We start from the raw sequence: 21,729 nt of genomic DNA, 5'->3' as shown, positions 1-21,729 counted from the left end.
TTGCGTGTTGTATTGTCTATGTGATCTTGAACTCGGCTGGGAGACGTTTTGTAACTAAGAGTGCTCATTAAAGTAAAACCATTACCCATATTAATGAATTGCCTTTAATTCAGTATTTAAACATGTATTCTCTCTGCACTATCACCTGGTTATTATCCCACTCTCGTATACTGTGATATTGCTGCTCTAGAAAGAGTGCAAACAAGAGTGACCAGAATTATTCCAGGTTTAAAATGCATGTCATATGCAGGCAGGCTAAAACAATTGAATCTTTTCAGTTTTGAACAAAGAAGACTACACAGCAATCTGATTCAAAATTCTAAAAGGTATTGACAATGTCAACTTGGGGACATTTTCGACCTGAATAAAGAAACAAGGACCAGGGGTCACAAATGGAGATTAGATAAAGGGGTATTCAGAAAAGAAAAAAATAGGAGGCACTTTTTAATACAGAGAATTGTGGGAGTCTGGAACCAACTCCCCAGTAATGTTGAAGTTGATACCCTGGGATCTTTCAAGAAGCTGCTTGATGAGATTCTGGGATCAATAAGCTTCTAACGCGCAAGATGGGCTGAATGGCCTCCTCTCGTTTGTAAACTTTCTTATGTTCTTAAACACCACTAGAATTTAAGAAAAAAAACAGCAGACATATTGGACCTTATCGCAATAAACAAGACAGATGAGATTTATGTAGAGTTGCCCTGTTGGGAAACCCAAGTGTGCATGAGATTGAATGAGTCTGAATCTGAAGAGGAAAACTATTGAATTCTGACGATATATATTTAACTCAATATAAAATGCTTTTCAGTCTATCGCAGACAGTGATTACATCAGCTAAGGGTAGCACTTAACCCTCAAGCTTCTGAACAACATTAGACCCCATGCCTAGGTCATCACCTCTAACAACAATGGCTCTGTTTTTGTCTTATCTTGGGCTATAGCCTATCTGTTGTCCTACTGAGCTTTCTGATAACACAGCTGTAAAATGCACCAGACACACCCTATCTTCAAGCTTGTACAAATCCTGTATACATATCTAATGTAACTCTATTTGTGTTAACAGTCTTTGCTGACTCTTCCCTTGTATGCATTGATTAAAATATCTGGAGCTGATAATCAGCCTGAATCCTGAGTCTCTTTGGATAGCGGAGAATAAATCCACGACAAATCAGACACCAATGATTAATTAAAGAAGTGAAAAAAGGCAAACCAAGAATTACAAGAAGTATAACGAATCAAGCAGATAAAGCCACTCGGCTCCGCCTCGTGCCTTGCAACGCACCCGGGGCGTGGTGATAATAGAGTATATCACACACCCTGAAGTGCCCTTCTGCTTACATACAAGCATTCCCAGGGTATTATAACTCAACTGTATTATTACAAGCTCCGTACATTACATTAACTATACAAGCATTCCCAGGGTATTATAACTCAACTGTATTATTATAAGCTCCGTACATTACATTAACTATACAAGCATTCCCAGGGTATTATAACTCAACTGTATTATTACAAGCTCCGTGCATTACATTAACTATACAAGCATCCCCAGGGTATTATAACTCAACTGTATTATTACAAGCTCCGTACATTACATTAACTATACAAGCATTCCCAGGGTATTATAACTCAACTGTATTATTACCAGCTCCGTGCATTACATTAACTATACAAGCATTCCCAGGGTATTATAACTCAACTGTATTATTTTGTAAATACATTAACGATATCGTGTCTTTTTTGCTTTTTTGCAATTGGAGGTGTCGATGTATCTCTGCATTTCTTTTTTAAACATAATAACATGTGTTTTATTTTCTAACCATGTCATTTTCATTTTATTTGAGTCTGGCGTGAAAAAGGTGTATTCGGCGAGAACAAAATGCAGGTTCAAATAGGATCAGGTGAGATCAATGCACGTCGTTTGTGAACTCAATCAAGATAATGAGGGTAAAAAGAAAGAACTTACTTTGGTAATTAGTGTTTGATTAAGAAAGCGAATCGGCTCAAAATATGTTTAAAGGGACATCACGTGATCACAAATAAAATCAGAAAACTAGAAGCCCTAATTATAATGTTACAAATCATTCCAAAAAATCAACAACCTTTACCTTGATGAAGTCCTTCTGAAGCCACGCCCACTGTGTGTGCTGCTCTATTTAAACACTGCCCGAACCCAGGAGCGTTATTCTGAACGCTGAGCTAATTAACAGAGAGCCCAGGTGTCCGTGTTCCTGACAAACATGTCTCTGATTAGCCTGCTCCTAGCACACACCGCCACGGTGTCACTGGCTTTAGTTTTAACTGGTTTTATATTTTTATACTTTTACTCGAAATCCTCCAAGTCGTCTAATTACAACTTCCCCCCCGGCCCGCCGGCTCTACCTGTTATTGGGAACCTGAACATTTTGGACCTGCACCGGCCGCACAAAACGCTGAGTAAGGTGAGTGGCACTGGGGACCAGGCAGGGCATTAAGATCAGGATTAAAGTGGGTAGTTTGGGTAGGTTTTTACTGATTTAACATCAAGGCTTTAGAAATTGAAAAATATATATTATTGGCCTTAAGTTTAGATATTTTAGAAGTATTTTAGGCATCCGTTTCTGGTTCCTTTAGCAATGACACCTGTAAATGTACAATGCAAAATGCATAACATGCAGACTGACAAGAACATGCATGCACGCGTTCGGCGTTGATAGGGTTCCCACCTGTACGGGTTTGAACCGGACAGTCCGGGAATTGCGTCTGTGTGTCCGGGTGGCAGGAATTAACAAACCCGGACGCCCTAATGTCCGGTTTTAAGTGAACCGCATAAGAAACACCAGCCTTACTTTCAATATCTTCTTTTACATACCGTATAACGGGGCATTTTGGAGTGGAATTAATTTTAGCTTTATTGTCGGTTTGGATTGGATCGCCAGTAATCCTTCCACCAATCAGAGTGTGGCATACAGTGTGCGATTTCGCCCTGTGCCAGACTGGTGGTGTGCAGCACAGGTTAAAGAAGCGCGCGCTGGACACTGGAAAGAATGTGTCGGATGTCATGGCAACTCGAGTGCACTCAAGAGCTCCCGGGTTAGCCTGAATTTTCCAAAACTCTAGTTAAGGCGCAACGCAATTTGGTTAAAATTGTGTTGCTCCAGTTATTACTTGAGCTGGACAAGTTTCACTCCTGTTATCGCGAGAGGTGGCCAGATAGTAACCAGGTAACCAGATTACTGTATATTTTGTATGGGGGGTGGGTACTTGTATGATTGCTCTCTCTTGGATTAAGCAATTTTGTGGGTTTGTTAGTTTTTTTTTTTTGTTGTTTTTTTTAACAAGGGGTTAATTAAGTCGCAGCCAAAATTATTTGCGATACTTGTTAATTCTGTAACAATGGTGCAAATTTGCTTTGGATTGTTGTTATCGGTACGTGTAGATACTACTGTCCACCGTGCAGATATCGCAAAGTCCTTAAACAACTATGTTGAAATTAGTTCTGCACGTTATTAAAAAAGCTGATTATGCCAGTGCTTGCTTGTCTATTAATGAGTTTTAAATGAAAGCGTTTTAGTTTCGGCTTTGTTAGTTTCCACACGTGCAACACAGTCCTACAGTTCCCGTGATACTGTGATCATTCCACTATGCTGTGTTAATGAACTATAGACTGAGAGTTAAGTGTACTGCAGTTCGTAATCCTTTCCAATTACTGATATCTTCAAATTGAAGGGCCATATAAGAGCGATAAATATTGTAAATCATTTTTAGGACTTTCTTGTTCTCAAAGTTGCTGCAGTGATATTGTAGATGTTATACAGTTAAACAAACAAAGTAATTTTACGATAATTATCTGGCAGCCGTTTACTACTTTGGAATGATGGTTTCTATATGTTATAATTAATCTTAAATGTAGTTATTAAATAGGTTGCATACTTTTATTTAGCAGTTTACTACTGTGGAATGCTGGTTTATATATTTTAGAATGAATGTTAAGTTTAGTCATTTTACTATGGAATACATTCATTTTCAGGTTAGTGTCTACGATTTGTAAAAGCTCATATGTGCTTAATTATTAGTTCATTTACACCAAGTATTAAACAGCAGAAATACATTAACAAGTATTCCTTAAGCTTTCAGAATTATAACTTCATTGAGAATTTTACTGTGCAAATACAAAATATACATATTCATTAGGCAAGATAGCTTCTGTGTCATGGAGCTCCTACAACCTTTTGAGAGAGCAGGAATTGACAAATGCTCAATCACTCCAAGCTGAGTTCTTATTTTAAATGTTAACATACCAGCTGCTAGGATACCAACAATGGTAAGCCTAGTACAGAGTAAAACAATAAAACCATATTAAATATACTAAAACTGGCTACCTAACTGTGCCCTCACTTTCTCACTTTCTTAGCATATTTCTAGAGACAAATCAACTATTAACAGATACCAAGTGTTTTCCGCAATAATATTGATCCAGGCCTTGTTGGACTCGGACAGTTCTCACAAACAAGTCAATGGTTCGTTCACAGCCGTAATAATGGGGTCAGTAGCACAACAGATGTGTTTGTTTTTAAATAGTGTTCAAATTGCTGTTTGAGAGAGCAGGCTAGGGCCGGGACCTGATCAAAAAAAAAAAAAAAAACTGACGACCCGCCAATCACACTTTACAAAACAGAATGTTCTCGCTTTTTGTTTTTGTAAATATCCAATTTCTCCTACTCGTAAAACCAAAAAGCGATAACATTCCGTTTTGTAAAGTGTGATTGGTGGGTCGTCAAAGTTTTGATCCGGTCCCGGCCTAGGAGTCAAATGTGGAGAAGCTGCTTTGTGCTGAAGTTGACATGCTGGTGACTGAAAACCTGTATAAAGAGGAAAAAATGAAATGGGCTTAGATTTTTTTTTTTTAAATCCTATTTATATTATATCGTTACTCATTTTTACAGAGCCCAGAGCTGCCACAGCCCAACTAACACATTGATCGGAGAATTCAATGTAGCTGGAAACTGTTAACACCCTGAACCTACAGGAGTTGCTTGAGCTCTGTGAAATGAGGGAGCTCTAGTCGACTCAAACCCTCCCCACCCCAGCGGTGCTTGGCCAATTGGGTGTCTGTGGGCAGTTGACCAGCCAGGGCAGATGCCAAAATGACATCAAATTCTAAGCTAATTCGGCATCTGCCAACCGCAGCTGTACACTTCGAACTTCCCAGGCATTTTGGAAACTCCCCGATTTCGGCATCGGTCCATAACATTAAGATCATGTAATCAAAAACTACAAAATGATATCTCAAGTCTGTTGGTAGCCATAATAGTAGTACAGTATTTCAGGTTAGAATTCAAAATGTCACATTGATGAATTGGTACTGATAAATATAATGCAAATGTCACAAAATGCTAATATAGAATACATTTTTAAAAAGTTTGGCTACCTGGCAATTGTTTCATGATGCATCAAACAAAAAATTATAAAAACTGAAGGTACCTCCCAGCTCCTACCGGCTGCTGACTTCAGAACAACACAAGAATTCATAGCTCTAGCCAAAGGAGATTCTGAGCAGCACACACATGACTATCATGAGAGCAACGGACTGGCAGAGGAAAATCCCTGTCATCCTCACTGGAACGGCAGGAAGATATCTTGCAAGCGCTTTACAAACCTTTAGGCAGCGCAGCATCCAAGCAGAGGAAGAGTTCTGGGAGCAGCACAGAAATGTTGGTAGTGCATCGCACACATCTTTTAAAACTGGGCACTACTGACGCTACGCCACTGTAATGAGCGGATCTTGCAACTTGCATTCAAAGTTCTAACAAGTAGACAAGCTTCTCTGCTAATGCTTTGAGAGTCATCTCTCCTCCTCTAATCTCTTCAGCTCTCGGAGACGTACGGCAATGTGTTCACCTTCCACATGGGTCCCAAGAAGTACCTGGTTTTGACAGGCTATGAGGCGGTCAGTGAGGCTCTAGTAACCCAAGCAGACGACTTCTCAGAGAGAGGCCAGACGCACACTACAGAAATATTCTCTAAAGGCGGGAATGGTAAGAGAGGTCTATAAAGCGTGTTGCTGGACTGGGTGTAGTTTTGAAAAAATAAATTTCTTGAATACATTTTTTGTTAATATGAACTTCATAGAAACAATAATTGATGTCTAAATATCAGTTCTTTGGGGAAAGAAATATATGAATTTGAAGACTTTCATGAGCTTTTTCAGCATGTCCTGTTCTAGCTGACACTCCAATTCTCTTAAGTAAATCATTTTTCTTTAGATTCACTTTGTATCATTGTGTTGAATGTTAAAGCACCAAAGATGGTCCACCAGAGTGTAACCATTAACCTGTCCCCCTGCCACACTCTGCCCCTAGAGGATGTGGGAAATACCTCATTGTTTTATGTGGTGGTTCTTACTGCTGTATGTCTTACATCCACTACAGGCAGAATGTTGCAGAGGGACCAGTAGTCTAGTATGTATGATAGGTGATCATTGATCTCTGTGTAATAAGATCAGGTTACATATTGTAGTCTTGGACCAGGCTGCAGGCAGCTCCAGGTTGATACTGGAATGAGTTTCAGGCTGGTTTCATGATGGGAACGTTGTATCACTGTAGCAATGGCGCTGTGTTCATGTTTCACGCAGGTATTGCATTCGGTAGGGGGGAGTCCTGGAAGGTGATGCGTCGATTCACCCTCTCCACTCTACGGGCCTTAGGCATGGGGAAGAAGACCATTGAGGACCGGATCATCGAGGAGTCCCAGAGACTGGTGGAGGTTTTCCAGTCCCACAAAGGTGACGACCAAAGAGATAATAAAGGGTTGACCCTCAATGGGCATGAAACACAGACCAGACCCAGATTCTGCAGCTGTGTATTTTCCCCCACAAGCCTGTTAAAGTTTTGACAAATCTGTCTGGTTTGTGTGTCACATTCTGCTCTGCTCTTTTTCTGTTGTAGTCAAGTAGACTAACTTTTTCGGCTAGTGCCTTCCTCTGAAGAAAGAAGGTTAATGTTTTGACTGCCTTCTTGTAGTGCCATAAAAATACTTGCTTCTGCTACTGCCGTCTTCAGAAGAGTTTTTCTACTTGCCTTTGTGTCTATAGTTTTCTTATGATTCTTAAGCTTTTGAAGTTAGACGGCTTATCTTGTCCCCCCCCCCCCCCCCCCCCCCACTCTAAGGAAAACCCTTTGACCCCCAAATCATCATCAACTCTGCTGTCTCCAACATCATCTGCTCCATCGTGTTCGGAGACCGCTTCGACTACGGCGACGCACAGTTCCTGAATCTGCAAAGAATTGCGAATGGGAACATGAAGCTGCTTGTGAGCCCCAAGACACAGGTACAGTGTAGTGATTAGAGCATCTGACTGCTGCATTCAGGTCTGATTTATAAAGCTGGAGTCACATTAATTAAATCTCACCGAACCACAGTGTAGAATTGTTTCTACACAGATTTTAAACAGTGAAGACGCGTTGCTAAGCAACTAACTGAGCAGGTGGGCTGGTCGGCGCTGAGCTGGCCGGGAGGTTTGGTTTGGCTAGGGGGGCATGCCCGGGAAAGCTGTGCAGAGCTCAACAAGCGTCTCCGCTACAGCTCGGTGCTGCTGCTGCATGGCCATTGCTACACAAACTGGTGCTGAGCAAAAGCTTGCTTACATCCAGGAGGAGAACTTCAGAACCCTTAAACTGCAAGACGTTGCTCGGGAAGGAATTGCCCAGTCGAGGCCGTGTGAAGAGGCCCGGACTCCGGGAGCCCAGTAGTAGGTTAGTTTAGGGGAGGTTGATCTCAAACCGTGCATAGAGAAGGTTTTCATAGTGTAGTAGGGTCCTGGAGTGAGAGGCCATTTGTGTGACTTTTTTTTATTTTTAGCTTTGTTTTGTTTTCTGTATTAATTGACACTAGGGCTACCATTGCTGGTGTTGATGATAAATCTATTTGGCGTGTCAACACCCAATGTCTGTGTCTTGTTCAGTGTCTGCCTCAGTCTTGTAGAGTGAAGATCCACGTGTGTAACAAACCCCCCTTGGTACAAGCACATAATTGTAATGCTCTGTGTGACAGTAGACGACAGCAAACTGCCTCCATATGCGTAATTGAGGCTGTATCTTTGTCAATGCATATTTATTTGACTTTTTTCCTCTAATTGAAGGTAGGAAATTGTGCTGTGACTTAAATTGGAAGGAATACGGTAATTGAACCGATAATATGCATTACAGCCATTCTTTAATTCGTTTCCAGGGCATTTTGTTAATGGCACGTGTGCAACACACAAACATCAAGTGTGTTTTTTGTTTGTTTTTAGCTGTTCTTGTTCTACATTTCTTAAATGCAACTTAATGTTAAGCTACATTTAATTGCAATAAACTGGGGTTCCCGTAGTCTGCTGATGTTAATACAGCACCTCTCTGCACTTGCAAGCATTTTTATTCAATCAAATTGTTCCCATCCTTCTCGAACTGCAGTTTATGAAACCGTGTGATAAGCCGGTTTTTTTTGTTATATATAATTTTAAAATGGCTACAAGAAATACACTGTGGTCAACTCATTTAATTAAAAAAATAAGTGGCGTTACTTTTAACATTAAGCTTTCTGTTTTAAAACGTAGCTCCATTTTATCCAGATCAGTTCTATTTCCTGAACACTGACTTCGGTCCGAGGACAACGAGCACAATCTGATCCAGCTGTTACATGGACCCCTCCAGGATGTGGTGTCCCTCCTATAGCTCCGGCAGGCATCAGATGAGGACTCCCTTCACTGCACCCTGTGCTTCTATAGCCGAGGGCTGGCCCTTCCGGGTGGTGGAGGAGCCAGCCATTTCAGGATCAATAAGAGCTGACCTGCTGGAATGATTTCTGTGTGGCCCGGGGTCACTGCACAGTGATGCCAAGCGTGCTGCAAGCACGGGTGCTGAATATGGCACTTGAGGGTCATCTGGGCATTAAGATCAAGTAACGTTGCTGGGACCTGCAGGCTACCATCCCCAAGCTGATGGAGGGGTAGAGAGGTTTAACTAAACCCTCAAGAATGGCATTGAAGTCTAGCTCATGGCTGTGCATTCCAAACGGCCCTACTACAGACCCTTATGCAGTACAGGGCAGCCCAGCACACTACCACCGGGGTCTCGCCGGCACTGTTAATGACGAGACGTGAGCTGCAACTGCCATTGGACAGGCTGCTACCCCCAGGGACTTGCTCTTCCCCGCCTGCTGCCCGCATTACTGTCCAATAGAGCCAACCGCACGTGACGCAGAGGTTTGACAAAGTACACAGAACAAGGCCATCTGTAATACCAGTCCTGGACTGGGTCAGAGTGAAGCGGCCTCATTGAGGCAACAAGCTGCAATCCTTTTGGTCCTCCCCACTTTGTGTTAGCCGACGGCTTGGATCAGCGACCTTTCAGCTCCAGGATGGGTCTAGGTGGCATGCCGGCAGGCTGAGGAAAGTGTTGCCACCTGAAACTCTGCCAGTGAGGGCATGATACTCGTTTTGTGTGGGCGAAGAGGTTGGATGTATCCCCACCTCTGTTACCTGAATCCTGCATGCTGTGCACACTGGTTTTCCATCCTCAACTACAAAGCTGTCGTCTTTTATTTTTTCATACCCAAAATATCCCCAGCTGGATGGTTCTATCCGTTTTGCAGGGGAAAGAGGTCATTATAGTTAGTTGTACGAGTTACTTTACTATCCGATATTTTTGTTTTGCATGTTTAGTTTCAATACAACTGTTTCCTGTGCTGAACACTATGCAGTTTAAATGACAGCACTGCTGTTAAGATAATGATTTATACCACTCATGTGGCTCATTACAGCATCGAGGATCATTCCAGCCATTTTCACCATTTAAACGCTCCCTCTTCCTTGACTTTCAGCTGTACAATGCGTTTCCTTTCCTGGGCTTCTTCCTGTCTGATCACAAGAAGATTGATACAAATCAAACAATACTGCTGGAGTACTTTAGAAATGCATATAAGGATTGTAAAGACGGTGTGGACAGCAATGACCTGAGGAGCTTCATTGACACGTTCATCTCCAGGCAGAGAGAAGAGGTAATATTAGCACAGCAGAGCCTCTATCAGGGACCAGCAGTGTGGTCTTAGTGCATTAAAAGTGCAGTTTTACTGCATATCTAGTGGAAAAGCCTTCACAGTGAAACCAGCTCAATATCGCTCCTGTTAATGGTCAGAATATAATGGGAGTCAATGAGGATGCACTCCTGATCATATCACTTTGATCATTATCAAGACTATAGAGTTTACAAGGTGCTGTACAGAAGTGAACCGTTCAGATATAGAAAGTAGCACACTATAGCATGGACACTGCAGTGTGTGTTACCATCTACATATACAGTACAGATTGCACAGTGATCAACACTACTGCAAGCAATGCTGCCCTTATAAAGGGTTCCCATAGTAAAAGCATAGCAAAGTGTAATATAGCATGGTAAAGCATAGGGAAGCACTGTAAAGAATAGCGAGGTATGGTAAAGCATATTAATAAACATGGCAAACCAGGGTAAACTATGAACATGCACAGTATAACCATGGGAGAAGCATGTTAAAATAGCAACAATACTGTGCTAAACTTATATTTTACAAATTCCACTACAAAACACACACATTTGTTATATCAACACTTCAGTGTGTTAATTCTCATTTTGCCAGGTTATTGCTGAACTCCAGTAACTGCGCATCAGTTTTATTGATATTTTAAGTTTCTGCCTGTGTCGCACATATTGATAGAACTGCCCCTGCAATAGGTTGTATCGTTTTGTCACTGAGGCCCTTCATTTGTTTTACAGGAGGCAAGAAACTCCAAGTATTTCCACGAGGATAACATGGCTGCCACCGTGGGGAACCTGTTTGGTGCAGGGACTGAGACCACCTCTCTCACCCTGCGCTGGGGGCTGCTGCTCATGATGAAGTACCCTCACATTCAGGGTGAGCGAGGGGGGTACCCCCACTTTCAGGGAGAGTGTGACTGAATGAATCCTGACCTAAACACCCCCTGCCTGCCATTCAGTCCTTGTGATTTAGTTGCTTAATAGAGGGGCAATGGCAGTGGCTGCAGGCAGAGAGAGTATTGAAATCCTAACCGTAGTGAGCTCTCCCTCCTCACTGAACAGACAGCCTCTCCCACACACCACCTCTCCTGGAAACTCTGCATTGAAGAGTTAAAATAGGCAAAATCAACCTTTTAACCTGCTAACCACCAGCACTCTGAACAGCCTGACCACGTCCATTCACCCTCCATTTCAGGGTCCCCTCGTCTCCCAGGACAGGTGAGCCCTCCATTTGGAGTCGGCCATCCCTCTCCACTCACGGCAATGGACTGCCTTAACACTAGTTGTGCTGGAATTTAAAACTATTGCATAAAACTCAAGTTTGATTTATGACCATCAAATCAAACATCTGCATAGCAGAAACGCCATATTTAAATGGAAAGCAATACATTTTTTTTTTTCAAAAGGAGCCGTACAAAACAAACTTAAATTAAACATAAATACTTTTCACTAGTAACTAATTTTGTAACGGGTCTCTGTACATACGGAATTGTATGAACATTATTTGTTTGTAAAAATAACATCAAATGGTATATGCACTACAAAACAGAAGTATAATACAATAAACTATTTACATAACATATTTAGCCTACATACCTGGCAGCTTTCTAACCTGTATAGTCCATACACAATACATGCTTCTCCACTTTCCCAGAGCATTTACCACACACTGCCCTTCCACAACCGCCACAGACAGCCAAAGTTGTGTTTCATTTTGCAACCTGGCACAGTTTCCTCTTGCGTGTGGGTGCAGGGGCTGCAGCACTGCCAGAAGGGGCATCTGTCTCTGCCCTTTTCTGATCCATATGTGCTTGCTGACGTTGCATGGCTAACTGCAAGATGAAGTCCCTCCTGTTGCAATTTTTTCCCAGTACGTTCCTTGTACAAAACATACGCATTGATGGCTGCCAGGTCTGAAATGTCATCAAATACAGCCACAGGCCACCAACGATATCCGCCTTTGACTGAATCCTGTCGTGCATCTGGTCCAGCACGTCCACACCGAACTTTGTGGCATTGTAGTATTCCACTGTCTTTTTTCGCCATCGGTTCTGATTGCCACGGTTTGATTGGTACCTATGACTCGGGCGTGTTTTTCAAGCACTCAAAGAATGTAGACCGGTAGACGCCACTTGATCACGGGACTGATTTGTATTGAAAAGGACAGGCAGGATTATAGGCTATATTTGATAAATATGTATTGAAATAACAGGTTAAAATTACCAGTTTTTGTGCTTCTAGGTGAACGTGCTTGTAATCAATTTTCTTGCGAATATTCAGCTCCAACACCGTCCGGAATGCAGAGTAATTTACATTTTAAAAACCAAAACGGTCAAATTGACCGGCTTGGCGCTTCTGTTGTTACTACAGTTTGTACATAAAAGCTTAAATGTATTCAAATGAGGGCTGAACCCAAAGGCTTCCAGGGTCTCGACACGATCAAAAACTCTCTTGCTCTAAAGAGACCAGTCCCACATTAAAGCAACCCTTAGTTATCAATAAAAAAATCCCAGATTAAACACATTTTGCCAAACATTGTTCTTCCAAGTACACATGTCTGATCAGGGTGAATTATTTCATCAATACGGTTCTTCAGCTTCATAGCCAAACTTCTGGAAATAAATTTTCAGATCAGCAAATAAGTGAGACCGGTCTCCAATTCTTTAGCATGCACAGGTCCCCTTTCTTGGGCAGCAGTGTGATGACCCTATGGCAGCTCCCTGGCCTCCAGGCTCTCCTGCAGCACCAGCTCTTTCCACAAGTGCTGATTAAAACTCTGCCAGTCCATTGATCCCTGGGGCCTTCCCTCTGGCCAGCTGCGTGGCTGTGGTGGTCAGCTCCTGGAAAGATCCCATTTCCAGACTCTGCTGCTCCTCCTGGCTGGTCAGTCCCTCCAGTCAAGTATTTGTATCAGTCTGATGGCATGGCTCGCTGGAATTCAGATCAGTGTAGAACTGCGCCGCTGATCTCCTGGCCAGTCGGCTCCCTGCCGCAGGGCAGCCGCTTTCTGTTGGCGCTCTTCCTCTCCAGGCCAAAGAAGCAGCTCTGGGGGGGTGTCCATATCTCTCGGCACGATGAATCGAGCACAATCTTGTGACCCCCACACCTTCTCCTCCAGAAGGCTGCCCAAAGCTTGTCTCCACTCCACCAGGGTCTTCTGTGCTTGTGCTCTGCTCAGTCTCCAACTGAAGAATCTCTCTCCCTCAATCTCTCCTCCCCCTCTCTCTCTCTCTCTCTCTGATTGCGTTCAGTGACCTGGTTATGTCTAAAGTGCACTGCTGGCAAAACTAATTGGGGGGTGGGTGGGGGGGGGGGCTGTTCGGTATTGTTGCTTTTGTGAATTTTGTTTGCAGCCATTTAACATTGAGAGAATTAATTGTCCATGATGGCTGAAAAAAATACTAAGAAAAAGCAAACCGTAAAAGGTGTAACATTTTTATAAAACTTAAATCCTTTTTTTTCCCCCCTTAAATGCTTTTAGTTTGACTTTTCTTGGCTGTTTTTCATTAATTTCTTCAGTATGAACTGCTTTGATCCATTTATTTTACTGTAGCTTTAAGGACTACATATGCAACTGGTGTTGTGTTTTTTTTTTTTTTTTTTTTTTTTTTTTTTCCTCCACCACAGTGAATTCTTGATTTTATCAGTGGTTTCTGCTGTTGGGTCAGTTTGTTCTCCTGACCCTGCCAGTGACTCTAGCTGACGCAGCTCTTCCTCCCCACCAGTTTCTGTTTATTCTTCCTCAGCCTCTTCTCGGGCAGCTTTTACGCTGGTGCCCTTGCACTCCACATTTAAAACAGCCCATTGCTTCCTTCCACAGTAGAAGTCCAGGCTACGTCAATATCCGCATTAGGATTATTTAATAAAATGAGCACTTGCCTTTTAAATGACAGATGCCATAATAAATGACATGCTTTAGTTTGGGATCTTTACATCCTAACGGTATGGATCGAATCGGGACGTTCATTTTCCGTATCTCAAAAGCTCCCTTTCCAGCAACTCATTTTTTAGGAAAGGGGGCACATTAGATAGAATCACCTTGGTTACAGGTGTAGCCAGCGGGGACACCATCACCAGACTTCCCTTTACCACAAACCAGCACATCTACAGCTTGTGTTTTGTTGAAAAAAATACCTAAACCTTTATTCATGCATGACGCTGATTTTTATTTGACCCTCTCCTACCACCTCACTGATGGCAGGCAGGCATTCCTCCACAGACGGCGTGCTGTCAGGATCACAACGACAGCCGTGCCGGTGAGTCAGACCTGCCATAGCTGGAGCTGAGCTGACCCAAAGTCAGCACACACAGCTACACAAGATTTAACAAATAGACTATTTACTATAAAACTAAACCAGTAATAAATAATCCGCAAACTCGCTCAAGAGTTTCCACTCCTACCCCACTGCTTCCTCGAGCTCCTCCCACAATCTTCCTCCGAGAGAGTCTCCATCCTGAACTGAACCCCCGCCTCCTTCCACCTCCTGCCTGCCATTCAGTCCTGGGTCCTCTCAATGACAAACCTCTTATCAGTAATTGCAGTGTGTTTGTAAAACCTCCCTGTTAACAGACAAAGTCCAGGAGGAGATTGAGAGTGTGATTGGGAGGGAGCGCCCCCCGCAGGCCGAGGACAGGAAGCGCATGCCCTATATGGACGCTGTGCTGCATGAGATCCAGAGAGTGGGCAACGTGGTGCCCATGAACCTGCTGCACGAGACCACAGGGGACACCACCTTTCGGGGGTACAGGATACCCAAGGTGAGCCAGACAGAGTGTATAGGGCTGGTCCGGTCCACACCTTCATCATGCAAATTCCTGTTCAAATGGAAAACATTCAGACTAATTAACCAATAAAGACACTGTTTGAGGGCATTGCAGTTCCACCATGTCCAACTTCAAACACTCCTTATGATACAATGCTGCCTCTTTATTTCACTATCTGACTTTCACATCAGAAAATCATGAAATATTGAAAACCAGTGAATAGTGAAGAGCTCTTATACAGCAAGATATAGGACTGTACTGTCAACATGGCATTACTGTTTATAAACCCAGTTTGTGTATTCTCATGGGAGCACTGTTATGGAAGTGCCATTCCCATCACAAACCAGCAAGCCTCTTTGTAACCCTAACCCTCTGCCATTCCCATCACAAACCAGAAAGCCTCTTTGTAATTAGTATTGTTATCATTGCATTATTTAAATTGGCAAATCTGTGTTTTATGAAAATAAAAGTAAGTTTGAGACCCCTTTACCCCTTTTTTGTAGACCAAGTAATGGCTTCAAGGGTGGAGATAGATAGGGGAGACCTTGTGTTCTGCTGTTTTTGAAGAGGCTAATTCATAAGTACAGTTGGTTCTTTCCTAGAGTAGTATTCTGTCTGGAATGAGGTTTTCCCAAAAGCAAAATTGACACATTTTAGCAAATCGTCAATTGTCTTATTACCAAATAATTCCTCTTTATACTGCAATATCAAGTAATGTAGGAGTGATATGAATGTACAGTAATGTATCCTGGTATAGCTGACAGTACAGGCCTGTCTCACTAAATTAGATTAGCTTTGGTATTTTACCTTTGTGTCCTAGGGTACCCCGGTGATCCCGCTGCTCTCCTCCGTGCTCTCTGATAAGACACAGTGGGAGACCCCTCACCAGTTCAACCCCAACCACTTCCTGGACGCGCAGGGCAAGTTTGTCAAGAGAGACGCCTTCATGCCCTTCTCAGCAGGTCAGTGTGTCAGAGAGGAGCAGGGACCAGGTTAGACAGGATTGAGGCTAACCCCCCTCCACCCCGGCATTTTCACTGCAAAGGAAACTGCTATCAATAGAGGTGCAATCAGCAACCAGTTTCCTAATGGAATATAGAACAGGTAACAATCGCTACAAAGCCTTCAGATTCAGCTGAAAACATGCAGGTGCATATTATTCTACTCATACAGTATATGCAATACGGAAAGTTTTTATTGAAAAGCAAGAAGACAACCTGTTTTCATTAGATTCTTCCATTTCAGGATACAAATTGGAATGTCACTCTTACAGCTACTTTCCTAATCCTCGTGTGTGTGTGTGTGTGTTGCAGTATGAGTCAGTAATCCTCTGACCCCCCCCCCCCCAGGTCGGAGGGTTTGTCCAGGAGAGACCCTTGCCAAGATGGAGCTCTTCCTCTTCTTCACCATGCTCCTGCAGAAGTTTCACTTCCGCCTGCCCCAGGAGGTCAGACTTGCGCAACTGGACCTCACCCCCACCCCTGGCCTCACCTCTGGCCCCCAGCCCTTCCAACTGTGCGCCCTGAACCACTGAGAGACCTTGTGATACTGCGACCCTGCCTTCTAGCATCTGCTAGACCTTAATACAGCCACTGACCCCTCGCACTGAACCCTTCAGCCACTGAACTGCCAGGATTCTGTCACCACTGAGACCCTGTGATACTGCAACCCTGCCTTACTGCAGGGATTTTCCTCAGTTGAATTACAGAAACTGCACTTGGGTAAATGGGTGTGTCAGTTTGCTTTATAACAAATGTTTTCATCTTTCATGAAAACAATTAGCAGCTAGAATAATGACCAAGTGATCTATGAAATTGAATGACAGGTGTTGGAGTTGTTTTTAAGAATAAATTAATGGATATTCTAGTTTTGAATTCTAATCAAAATATATATACATTTAACAGCCATTTGATAAAGAATTAAGTACAATTTTGTAATGTCCTGTTAATTAGAATTCATCTTGATTTTATTTGAAATATTTACTGACTCGTATTGACAGTTACCCTGCTTGCATATTCATATTATTGAATCTGGTCACTTCTTAGTTCTTCTACAAAGACACATTCTAGACACTTGAGGAATGCTTGCTTTTACATGTAATTGATATTTACACTGACGCTGAGATATTATCTGAATGTTATTGCTGCTGAGATTATTATACTGACTTGTGTTGTATTGATACTCATTTTCTTTCTTTCCTTTTCTGTTTTGTATTTTCATTTTTGCTGAAATTCATTAGAGAGAACGGTGTTGCCTGTTTAACTGTCTGATTGAACTCAGCTGGGAGATGTTTTGTAACTAAGAGTGCTCATTAAAGTAAAACCATTACCCATATTAATGAATTATCTTCATTAGGTGTTTAAACACGTATTCTCTCTACACTATCACATGGTTATTATCCCACTCTCATATACTGGGATATTGCTGCTCTAGAAAGAGTGCAAACAAGAGCGACCAGAATTATTCCAGGTTTAAAATGCATGTCATATGCAGACAGGCTAAAATAATTGAATCTATTCAGTCTTGAACAAAGAAGATTATGCTGTGATCTGATTCAAGCATTCAAAATTCTAAAAGGTATTGACAATGTCAACCCAGGGGACTTTTTCGACCTGAAAAAAGAAACAAGGACCAGGGGTCACAAACGGAAATTAGATAAAGGGGCACTCAGAACAGAAAATAGGATGCACTTTTTTACGCAGAGAATTGTGAGGGTCTGGAACCAACTCCCCAGTAATGTTGTTGAAGCAGACACCCTGGGATCTTTCAAGAAGCTGCTTGATGAGTTCTGGGTTCAATAAGCTACTAACAACCAAACAAGCAAGAGGGGCCGAATGGCCTCCTCTCGTTTGTAAACTTTCTTATGTTTTTATGTTCTTATACACTACTAGAATAAAAAAAAAGGCAGACATATTGGACCTTATCGCAATAAACAAGACAGATGAGATTTATGTAGAGTTGCCCTGTTGGGAAACCCAAGTGTGCATGAGATTGAATGAGTCTGACTTTGAAGAGGAAAACTATTGAATTCTGACGATATATATTTAACTCAATATAAAATGCTTTTCAGTCTATAGCAGACAGTGATTACATAAGCTAAAGGTAACACTTAACCCTCAAGCTTCTGAACAACATTAGACCCCATGCCTAGGTCATCACCTCTAACAACAATGGCTCTGTTTTTGTCTTATCTTGGGCTATAGCCTATCTGTTGTCCTACTGAGCTTTCTGATAACACAGCTGTAAAATGCACCAGACACACCCTATCTTCAAGCTTGTACAAATCCTGTATACATATCTAATGTAACTCTATTTGTGTTAACAGTCTTTGCTGACTCTTCCCTTGTATGCATTGATTAAAATATCTGGAGCTGATAATCAGCCTGAATCCTGAGTCTCTTTGGATAGCGGAGAATAAATCCACGACAAATCAGACACCAATGATTAATTAAAGGAGTGAAAAAAGGCAAAAGTAAGAATTCAAATCATTTCAAAACTCGCCATTCTGATCGCTCTGCTGTATCTCCCTGAACTACAGCATTTCCCTATCCCATTCTGAAAATAAATAGTTTAAAAAATATATCTTAAACTTCCAGCTTTTAAAGAAATATTTGGATCGCTGTTAAAAAGAGACTTTGATGGTTAAATGGATGTTTTGTTGCCGCTGCCCCTGTCTCTGTGTGTTCTTCTCTGGTCGGTTGCATCTCCTGCCCTGCCTGCTGCCACAGGTCCCTCCCTCCTGTGCAGCTGTGTGGTCTGATGCAGAGTATTTATAAATGCACCTCCACAATTCCTGCAGTGCCTTTCTCTCCCTGCTGTGATCAACCTCCTGTGGGCGAGAGATGGGGAGCGCTGGGAGGCCTGGGAACAGACACACCACCCAGCATCCCTCCCAGACATCGCAGCTATGGGAGGGGCCCCGCTGCTGTTTCCAGTGCCAGAGGGAGAGGAGCCATCGCTGCCTTCTCCAGCGCCAGAGGGAGAGGAGCCATCGCTGCCTTCTCCAGCGCCAGAGGGAGAGGAGCCATCGCTGCCTTCTCCAGCGCCAGAGGGAGAGGAGCCATCGCTGCCTTCTCCAGCGCCAGAGGGAGAGGAGCCATTGCTGCCGTCTCCAGCGCCAGAGGGAGAGGAGCCATCGCTGCCGTCTCCAACGCCAGAGGGAGAGGAGCCATTGCTGCCATCTCCAGCACTAGGAGCAGAGTAGCAGGAGCTGCCTCTGTCTCCACCACCACCAGGAGCAGAGCAGCAGGAGCTGCCTCTGTCTCCACCACCACCAGGAGCAGAGCAGTAGGAGCTGCCTCTGTCTCCACCACCACCAGGAGCAGAGCAGCAGGAGCTGCTTCTGTCTCCATCATCGCCAGGAGCAGAGCAGCAAGAGCTGCCTCTGCCTCCGCCACCTCCACCAGCAGAGGGTGAATGCCTGCTGGTTCTGCCTCAACCGCCGTGGGAGGACTGCTTTCCCCTCCCACCTCCACTAGCAGAGGGTGAATACCTGCTGGTTCCACATCCACCGTCATGGGAAGGACTGCTCCTGCCCTGCCTCGCACTGCCCAGGGATGCCTGCCTCGGTTCGCTCAAGGATGCCTGCCTCGCTTCGCCCAAGGTTGCCTGCCTTGCTTCGCCCAAGGATGCCTGTTTCTCCGCATCGCCTGGGGCTTCCTGTTTCTCCGCATCGCCTGGGGCTGCCTGTTGCTCCGCATCGCCTGGGGCTGCCTGTTGCTCCACATCGCCTGGAGAGCCACCAGCTACAGGGAACGAGGGAGAAGTGGAGCTCCCGCTGCCGCCTCCGTGGCCAGGGGCTCCCCTCCCGAGTTCACCTCCCGAGGGTCTGCTGCTGCTGCTGCCGTCGCCTCCAGAGGGTCCGCTGCTGCTGCTGCCGTCGCCCCCCGAGGGTTCACTGCGGCGGCCGTCGCCCCCCGAGGGTCCGCTGCTGCTGCCGTCGCCCCCCGAGGGTCCGCTGCTGCTGCCATTGCCTGCCGAAGGTCTGCAGCTGCTACCTTCGCCTCCCGAGGGTCCTGTTTTGCCTGGGGTCGCTACCAGTCCTGCCATGCGGCAGGAGATACTGTTGCTGGAGCCCCATGAAGGGGAGCTGCCGGCCACGGAAAAGGGGGGGGAGGTCAGGAGACCAGCTCCCCCAGCCGCACTTTTGCGGCAGGAAATACTGTGGCTGGAGCCCTGTGAAGGGCAGCTGCCAGCCATGGAGAAGGGGGGGGAGGTCAGGAGACCAGCTTCCCCCGCAGCAATTTCGTTGCAGGAGAAAGGGTGGCCGGCCATGAAGAAGGGGGGGCAGGTCTGGAAACCACCCCCAAAATTTTTCTGGCCAGAGGAACTGGCCTGTGCGTCGTCCACTGGGACGCTACAGTTGTTTGGGTGGGAGGAGGACATCCCACCGTGGCCGCCCCTGTTCCTGCGCCGGGACTGCTAACCGGGACTTTGGGGACTAAGGAGGGAGGTGGCCGAAAAGTCCATGTGTGCTGCGCACAAGGGGGGGCATGTGTGGCGGAGTGTCCCGCCCCTATGTATTATTATTTGTATTTTTGTTTGCGGCGCGGGTAAAAGCGCTGCGTCTTTTATTATTATATTTAAAAACCCCATGGCTGATCAGCTACTGATTATTTAACTAGCTGACAGTCATGCATCCTTACCAAACGTGTGCAGACTCTGGCCGAGGGGTAATAAGATAATTAACAACTAGTTAATCCCTCAGCCAGAATATATAAACCTGCCGCTCTCTGCACTCGGGGTGGAGTGTACAGAGGAGAGTACGGGGAGCGGAGAGAGCGAGCAAACAAATAACGACAGTTAAAGACGACTGCTAAACAGTATTTGTTTATTTGTTTGGCCCTTGTGCCTTTTTGTTTTGTGTTTTGTTGTTTTGGTTAAATCTTTTGTTTTGTTTATTAATAAATACGCTGAGTGCCGTTGCACTCAGCTTCAACTGCCCATCCATTGTTTTGGTTTCTACTTCCTGGTCCGTGACGTCACCACTGCGAGCCAGACTGTCACACCAGGGTATTATAACTCAACTGTATTATTACACCTGTAGAACTCCTCTGTTCTTCCCCTGGGACACTTATCACCCTTCCTTAAATGCGCTTTACTTGCTCTTATCTGCCCCCTATTTTACTGCATTTAATCCTGTACGTCAGAGTACTGTAATCTGCCAAGTGTTTAATCTGTAGTATTTTGTATTTAATCATATCCTGATGTAACTATCACTGACACTTATCTGCTGTATCATTGAATTGTATTTTGTCACACTTGTACTTGCTTGAACCAAAGTCATTGTATTTATCTGGCTCTTAATTGTATTATTACTTGTACTGTGATACTTGAAATATATTTGCTTTCGACTGTAAGTCGCCCTGGATAAGGGCGTCTGCTAAGAAATAAATAATAACAATTACAAGCTCTGTACATTACATTAACTATACAAGCACCCCCAGGGTATTATAGCTCAACTGTATTATTACAAGCTCCGTGCATTACATTAACTATACAAGCATTCCCAGGGTATTATAACTCAACTGTATTATTACAAGCTCTGTACATTACATTAACTATACAAGCATTCCCAGGGTATTATAACTCAACTGTATTATTACAAGCTCCGTACATTACATTAACTATACAAGCATTCCCAGGGTATTATAACTCAACTGTATTATTACAAGCTCTGTACATTACATTAACTATACAAGCATTCCCAGGGTATTATAACTCAACTGTATTATTACAAGCTCCGTGCATTACATTAACTATACAAGCATTCCCAGGGTATTATAACTCAACTGTATTATTTTGTAAATACATTAAAGATATCATGTCTTTTTTGCTTTTTTATTCAAGCAATTGATGGTGTAGATGTATCTCTGCATTTCTTTTTTTAAACATAATAAAATGTGTTTTATTTTCTAACCATTTCATTTTATGA

At 43.7% G+C, this 21,729-nt stretch overlaps 1 protein-coding gene across 3 annotated transcripts; it reads left to right on the top strand.

Moving 5' to 3' along the window:
- Positions 1 to 2,173: 2,173 nt before the first annotated feature.
- LOC117413667 (cytochrome P450 2K1-like) lies at positions 2,174 to 17,129 on the top strand. 3 transcript variants are annotated; one of them, XM_034920438.2, is made up of 9 exons: positions 2,174 to 2,441; positions 5,852 to 6,017; positions 6,614 to 6,763; positions 7,149 to 7,309; positions 9,841 to 10,017; positions 10,770 to 10,908; positions 14,602 to 14,789; positions 15,616 to 15,757; positions 16,145 to 17,129. In XM_034920438.2, the coding sequence occupies exons 1-9, from the start codon at positions 2,241 to 2,243 to the stop codon at positions 16,327 to 16,329; spliced, it is 1,509 nt and encodes a 502-aa protein (XP_034776329.2). In that variant the 5' UTR covers positions 2,174 to 2,240; the 3' UTR covers positions 16,330 to 17,129. The 3 variants fall into 3 exon arrangements, with proteins under 3 accessions (XP_034776329.2, XP_058856196.1, XP_058856197.1); XM_059000214.1 differs by lacking the exon at positions 2,174 to 2,441 and adding an exon at positions 3,183 to 3,203; XM_059000213.1 differs by lacking the exon at positions 9,841 to 10,017.
- Positions 17,130 to 21,729: the final 4,600 nt, after the last annotated feature.

The sequence above is a fragment of the Acipenser ruthenus genome, chromosome 25, assembly GCF_902713425.1.
Source record: "Acipenser ruthenus chromosome 25, fAciRut3.2 maternal haplotype, whole genome shotgun sequence".
Lineage (NCBI taxonomy): Eukaryota > Metazoa > Chordata > Actinopteri > Acipenseriformes > Acipenseridae > Acipenser > Acipenser ruthenus.
This window is presented reverse-complemented; position numbering and strand designations above follow the sequence as displayed.